Raw genomic sequence first — 7,231 nt, 5'->3', positions numbered from 1 at the left:
ATTTCTTCACTGAAAGGACTCTGAAGGATTGAAACGGGCTGCCCAGGGAGGTGGTGGATTCACCATTTAAAAGATGTGTAGATGTGCTGCTGAGGGACATGGCTTCATAGTGCCTTGACAATGCTGGGTTAATGGTTGAACTTCATGATCTTAAACGTTATTTCTAACCAAAATGATTCTGTAACATTTAAAAAGTAGCACTCAGACTGAGTAATTCACTGATTGTTTTCGATAGAACTACTTCAGTCATTTTGCTTCTATGTAAGCACTTAATTCTTCGGTATTTTCAACAATGTTTGAAATTTAACAGTTACTGTCACTTGCAGAGGTGACTTCTGAGAGGAATACTTACAACTGGCAAATCGCCAAACATGGCCCAAACTCAGAAAAGCATTTTTTTGAAAAATGTTATTCTTGCTATTTTTAAATACTACTATTTGAAGACAATATGTAAATCATTTAAATACAAACCATCAATCACAACTGAAAACACACGTGTAATTTCACCTCAGAGCTTGGGAGCGCCAGTAATCAACAACTCTGGGAACTTTTAAGAAAATATCATTAAAGTGGCTTCCACTACGGCAAAATAAAACTGGAGACATCAATCAGCTAAGGAAACTTGCATCAAATTGAAGTATTTAAGAAGTCAACCCCTCCATGAAGTCTCCATTTTGAGTACTGGTGGTGTGTGTCTGTCTGTTTTGGGGTTTGCCTGGTTGGTTTTTTTTAACTTATGTGGTTTTGTTTGATTGGTTTTCGGTTTGTTTTTTGGGGCTTCTTGTTTTCTGTTTTGGGGTTTTTTTGTTTGGGGGGGTTTTTTGCTGGTTGTTTTTTTGTTTTATTTCTAAACCCAGCAACAATTATGTAGCACTTACCTTCCACCACGGCCAACCCGTCTCCGTGCAAACCCAATACACCTCTGGGGTACAGTGAGGGTGGTTAAGCAGTATCTGTAACGCACATCTCCTAATCTTCCCTCTTTAGGGCTACTCCATGGCCAGCTGCCAGGTTGGTCTAAATGAGGCTTAAAATAATTTTAAACAATTAAACACAAGGTATTTTCTGCACAACGATGTTCTACTTTATGACATAAGGAAATTCTACTTACAGCATAGTACTGACAGCCTGCTTTCCTACGGAAGGCGAAAGGACCATCGGGATCATTTTCTTCCTCAGCCTCCGAAGAACCAGACAAAACCTTTAAAGAGCAGATGGGATGTGTACGAGGCAAGATATTAGTAAATTAATGAGTTTTTCTTTTATCCTTTTCCCAAGAGCAGCAGAGATCTCTAAAGCTCCTACCTGGGAGAGAGGTTCTTCATCTGAGCTAGGAAAATCATACTGATTCAAATCTTTAGCATTAAAAACTGGCAGTGCAGCAGGACTTGTCTGTTGGGCAGCAGCAGATGAAGGTAAGACTTTTGGCTTCTTTTCATACTTTCTTTTGGGTCTAATAACATCAGGTTTATCTTGCTGCAGGGAAAAATAAAAGGCAGCATAAAGTTACACATAGCAAAGTTACACAAGCAAATTAGATTAAACTCAGACTTTTAGAAAACTCCTATGTACATGGAAGCTAAAAAGTGAACTAATCTCTTCACCATTTTGACAGCAATACAAGGAATTAATTAATGAATATCTGAATACTAACAATCAGTTAGTGAATATCTGTACTTCATTTCCAGTAACTGAAATGTTTAACAGACAAGGTGGAATCAAGCACTGTTTGCTTGATCTGTGCTAGATAAGACACTACTAGTTAAGACAGCAGTACTACTTGAAGAAGTAGACTAAAATATATACAATTATCTCCATGAGGCATTATTTTTACTTCCTAACATTTTAAATTAACAGTAATTCTCTTAACACTGTATGAATGTCTAAGTACTAGACAATGTTTTCAATGTAAAAGCAGACGTTAGACTTCTCAAAGATAACTATAACCTTGGAAAATCCTCGAAAAATTAAACACATTTCCCCATACTATGCAAAATCAAGTGTGTTTCCCAGATTTCCAAGAACTAGATTTTTTTTAAAGCTGCGAAACACTGCATCGATCCAGCACTAATAGGTAAGTACACTTCAGCAATCTCAATTAAAATGCTAAGTATTCACTGATTCCAGTCTCCTTTTTCAGATTCGGAACAGCCTTTGGACATTCTTCAGTTATAAGAAATCTTTGTTTAAAATTCAAATTATACCTCAGCATTTCTCCTGTGTTACATGACCTATTGTATGTGCTCAGTTGTTGGCACTGTAGCTACGGTTTGTATGACACAAAATTTAAGCCTGCAGGCAAGAAGTGCTGGTCAGCTTACTTGATTTCGAAAGATTATTTGATACTTCACTTAAACACAAAACCAGACAAAAGATACACAGTATGCTGGGAATATCAGTGGATCATATTTAAAAAAAACAAAACAAAACTCTCCAGATCTGAACTACATGAATTTAGAACAAGATATGGGTTTTACCTCATTAGTCCTATCTTTGTCCAGTATCTAGGTAATAAATACACATTTGTTCAGGATAACCTAACTTTACAGATAGTATTTGAGAAAAATGTATCCTTCAGAATAAGAACATAATTGCATGTGTTTTTCTGTAAGTTGTCTGTACTTCCTTTATTTCTGTCTTGAGAAAAGCTAGCAATCTGTATGTTACCATAACTCCAACAGAACAAAGCATTTTACTCCAACTGCAGCTTTGCTAGTCTACTTCCAGTTTCAAAATGCTTCCCCCATCCTAAAATGCTCTATCTTGCAGATGTAACAGCATGAACTACTAACTTAGTTACTGACATTACTCACTTTGACTTTAAATTCTTTCAGTTCCATAGCTTCTTGGTGTTTAAAAGGACTGCTGTTAGTCACAGGAATGATGGGAATAGCATAGGTGGGTTTAATTGGCTGCCGCTGTGCCATGACCTCAGACACGATCTCTCCACTGTAGTCACCCAAATTATACCTAAAAATAGAATTTTTGTTTATCTGTTGGAACATTTACAATGTATATCTGGTAAAAAAAAAATTGCATACCACAGAGAAAGACAGACTAATACTGGCAGCTTGGGGTAAAGGCGTGTCCAGAATGACAGCAAGAAGTATAGAAAGTATTGTTCCAGAAAAGGGGACTAATAACATGGGAACTTTATTGTCATGACTAATGATGACAAAAAGAATAACTACGCTGTAAAGCCTGTAAAACATCTCCAAAAGATAATCATGTAAAGGAAAGAAGCAGAAACCAAGAGGAAAGTACAGGAGAGGGTTTTGCTCCCCCCTCACTTGGGGACGGGTACCATTAAAAAAAAAAATATATACACATTTACCACCCAAAAGGTTTTAAACAGTGAGTCAGAGTGCCATATTCATCAATCCCCTCTCTTGTGTTATGGAGTATTTTCAAAACAAGCAGATCCATGAATTCTGTAATATTTCAAGTCCTCTGGCAAGTGTTACATTGAAGTGCAGTTTTCCATTTCAATGGGAGCATTAGAATCTTTCCTCTATTCAACAGCTTATTTTCTTGAAAAAGTTACTGGAAACTTTTTTGAGATTTCTCCCTTCTCTGTTTCTACTGAAAATGGTCAGTGCTTGGAAAAACGTGCCTCTGGTAGGGACACTCAATTCATCTCCCTAAGAAGCCTGAAGACTAAAACATTAGAGTTTCAAAATACCGACTCAAAACATTTGTTTTCAAACATGAATGCTTAAGCTACAGAAGTCTATTCAGATTCTGAGTATCATCCTAAAGAACAGCTCTTCACTGCAAATGTGATTCTCAGGTGATGGGGAAGTGACCATTGACAGAACAGAACATTTGGTCTTCACAGCCAACAAAGAGGATGCCAAAAGAAGCACTAATTGGGTATGACTTCAAATAAGCATTTCATACAGTATAATCTGTGTTTTCCTCAAGAGGCTATCAGGTCAAGCTTTGCTTAAAAAGAACAGTGATCATTATGAAAAAGTGGTAATAATTGGAAATAGCCTTAAAATTAGCTGGGATTTCCTTCATCTACTATTTAAAGTCTAACACAATTTCCAAATGAACTTACCTGAAACTATGATCTCTCTCACTTTATAATATATAGGATATATACATATAGTTGAATACATGTACACGGGTAACAAACCGAAGTAGACTGATGTGACAGGTCACTTTCCTGTAATAAGCAACTTCCTAATGTTTTATTTTGCCCTCCACAAGTACAAAAATATGCTTTCCTGTAAATGTCAAAGTCTAAAGACTTATTTTAAAGATTTCTCATTGTTTTAAGTATTTGAGGGAATCTGAATACAAAGTAGTTTCCAAAGCTTTCTGCAGCAAATTTTCAACAAACATTACCTCTTTTCCATAATTTCCAGTGTTAAATGCAGCAACTCTCTCTTGCTTTTCTCCCTCCTCTTTATCATCTCCAAGATGGTTACTGCACGACTCAGATCACGACGCAGCTTAAGCATCTTCTCATAAGATGCTTCATCATTTTTTCGATTCTGTAGATACACAGAGTGTAAGTTTCCCCACATCATTTAAATGAAATAATCTGAATTAAGTTCTAAATGTTTGTGTGTGTATATATATATAAATCACATACTAAAACAAAGAGAAGCATGTACATGTTATCAATCAGCTACAGCTTACCAAGACTGTAAGTAGGTTTATTAGTAGATTTAGTGAAAAAATAATGAATGGAAGCTTTCATTCAACAACTGTGCTGAAGTAATTTATGTTTTTACCCCTGCAAATTAAAACTAAGTAACACCCTTTTACTCTTTTGTACTACATAGCAGAACTGTTTCTTTATATAAGCTGCTTTTTGGGAGGGGGAAAAGGAAAAGAAAGCAAGCAGGGGGAGTTACTGATCTACTTACTTTCCGCGTCTGCATCTTTTCTGTTCGTCTTCTAAAAGCAACATAAGGGTCATTTGTGCTGGAACCATCTCGCTTCTCTTGTTTCACTGCTGGGATAAGAGAGGGACCTCGACAGTTTTTCCTCTTTTTAATCCAGTACTCATACACTTCTCTGATCAATTCATCATCTTCCTTCAGCAACAGCTTGGCCTCTTGCAGGCTGACTGGCTAAATGTAAAACTCAGCATGTCACTTTCATATAGCAATACACAGAATGCATATTTCAAATTCTTTATTCAAAGTACCATTGTACCTGCTGACCGCTGCCCTTCTCTAGTCTGTCTATCATCTCCTCGAATTGCAAAGGAGAGATGTCCATTCTTTTCTTCAACTTATTCACAAAGATCTCATCTTCTGAATCCAAGTCATAATCTGGCTGCTCAGCATCCAAACTAAAAGCTAAAGGATACAGTGAAAGTTAAAAGGATGTTTTACTACAGAAATGTTTTGTTCTAATAGCAGCATTTGGAATACACACCAGATTCTTCTAAAGATAAACACAAAATTATTTGTTTGAATGTTGAAGTAAAACTGCTTAAGTGTGATACCAATTTTTTTCTTGAGAAAAAATTACGCCATTAAAAATCAGGAATAAAAAATGCTATGTATTTGACTATGCTTTTGTTAAACAATGAAAGCTTACTAGTGGTCAAGCCAGCTAGTGACTTTCAACCTCATTGTTTTTAGTAACAAATGTTTAGATTGGTCAAAATTTTCAACACAGTTTAGTATTCTGCAGTAGAAAAAGAGCAGTGAAAAAGTATGACCTTAATATCAGCACGGACAACTGCCAGTATTAGTCTCTTCATTTGCTTAGGAGCAGAGCAACACACTCTAATCTACCTGATCTTCCACCCATCTAGTGAAAGATGGCCCTGCTCATTGCAGGGGGGGTTGGGCTAGTTGACTTTACAAGTCTCTTCCACCCCAAGCTATTCTATGATTCTGTAAGCCATCCCTGATGCTTGGACTGATACACAAAAGTCTAACATTTAACCACAGTTAATTAGGCATAAGATCCATTTACACAGCACAGATACTATTTTTGAAATTCTACTATTTACAACATCTAACAGAATTCAAGGCTATTTTTTTCATGTTTCCAAAAGCTAGCTATCTCAAGTAATGTGGTGCTCACATCAAGGCTCACACATCCATACAGAATAGCTGCTATCCTCCAACATAAACAAAATACCAACACATTCGCAAGTCATCGGTGATACCAAAAACCACCTACTTTTAGATGTAGAATACTTCCACTCAGGCACAGACAGATACTGCTACTACAACTTCTATTTCGGCTTGGCTTCCCAATCTGCTCTACTTCTTTTTATCTTGGTTAAGCTTCAGGGCACACGTACTCTATTCCTTAACCATGTATTTTATATATTCTCCCCTTCAAGTAGATTTGTGTCTGTCCTTGCTATTGAACCTAAATTTCCCTGCAAGCTAACTACTAAGTGTTACAGAGGGCAGAAACAGGCTTTTAAGATTACTAAATTTAAGTATTAACATACAGATACAGATGTGCTTCTTGAGTCTATTTACTACTGAAGAGGTGCATTTAGTTCTCAATTAAGATGTGTTCCTTTACTTGTTGTAAAATAGTAACTCTCAGGAGTCAATCTTGATGGGACCTCAATAGACATTTAAGAGTAATCTCTTGAACTACTAGCAAAATAAAAAGTTCTTGGAGTAGACTTCAGTGTATGAGTTACTTACGCTGTATGTGAATCAGCTGCTTTGGCATTTTAAATTCTCCAGGATATATAGATTCATAGTATGCAATATTACTTTCTGCTTCTGGAACTGGTATAACCATGTTATCCCTCTTCTCTCCATATACTTGTTGTGCTGAGATAGCCCGCTGGAGATGATGTTCCTATAAACAAAAATGTCAACATGAAAATCTGAGAAAATAATTTCAGAGCTCAGACTTCTTAAAGCTGAAGGAAGTCTTCTTTGCAAATGTTCCCATTCCAAAACCCCAAGACCAGACCTAAGAAATTGATAATGCACCTTTGACTCAAAATGCACTCCATAAACCAGAAGGTTTTCCCAGTAGGTGGAGCTCTCACTCTTACACACGCACATTTCAGTTAATAAGCTTAGTAGTTGCATGTAACTGCATCAAGTTGAATGTTCGTGGCACACCAAGCAACATAAATCCATCTTTACATATTTCTGGAGAGACATTTAAGATTGATTAGACACACAGATTATAACAAGTAGCTACAGACAGATATTCATCCTAGTATTATTCCAGCCATTTATTGCCAGTGATATCAGAAAACCAGAAAGAAGGCTTGCCA

At 36.6% G+C, this 7,231-nt stretch overlaps 1 protein-coding gene across 1 annotated transcript; it reads right to left on the bottom strand.

Moving 5' to 3' along the window:
• Nucleotides 1–878: 878 nt before the first annotated feature.
• Nucleotides 879–6,795, bottom strand: LOC104487890 (enhancer of polycomb homolog 1; the record flags this gene model as incomplete). Its single annotated transcript, XM_010144052.1, has 8 exons — nucleotides 6,642–6,795; nucleotides 5,173–5,318; nucleotides 4,881–5,087; nucleotides 4,354–4,502; nucleotides 2,814–2,970; nucleotides 1,306–1,476; nucleotides 1,112–1,201; nucleotides 879–1,027 (listed from the first exon to the last, which is right to left on the bottom strand). Coding segments are annotated over exons 1-8 (1,169 nt in total), but the record flags the coding sequence as incomplete, so codon positions are not given.
• Between the last annotated feature and the right edge of the window lie 436 nt (nucleotides 6,796–7,231).

This window comes from Buceros rhinoceros, unplaced genomic scaffold (assembly GCF_000710305.1).
Source record: "Buceros rhinoceros silvestris isolate BGI_N320 unplaced genomic scaffold, ASM71030v1 scaffold11519, whole genome shotgun sequence".
Lineage (NCBI taxonomy): Eukaryota > Metazoa > Chordata > Aves > Bucerotiformes > Bucerotidae > Buceros > Buceros rhinoceros.
The sequence above is the reverse complement of the archived record's forward strand: the minus strand, read 5'-3'. Positions and strand labels throughout refer to the sequence as shown.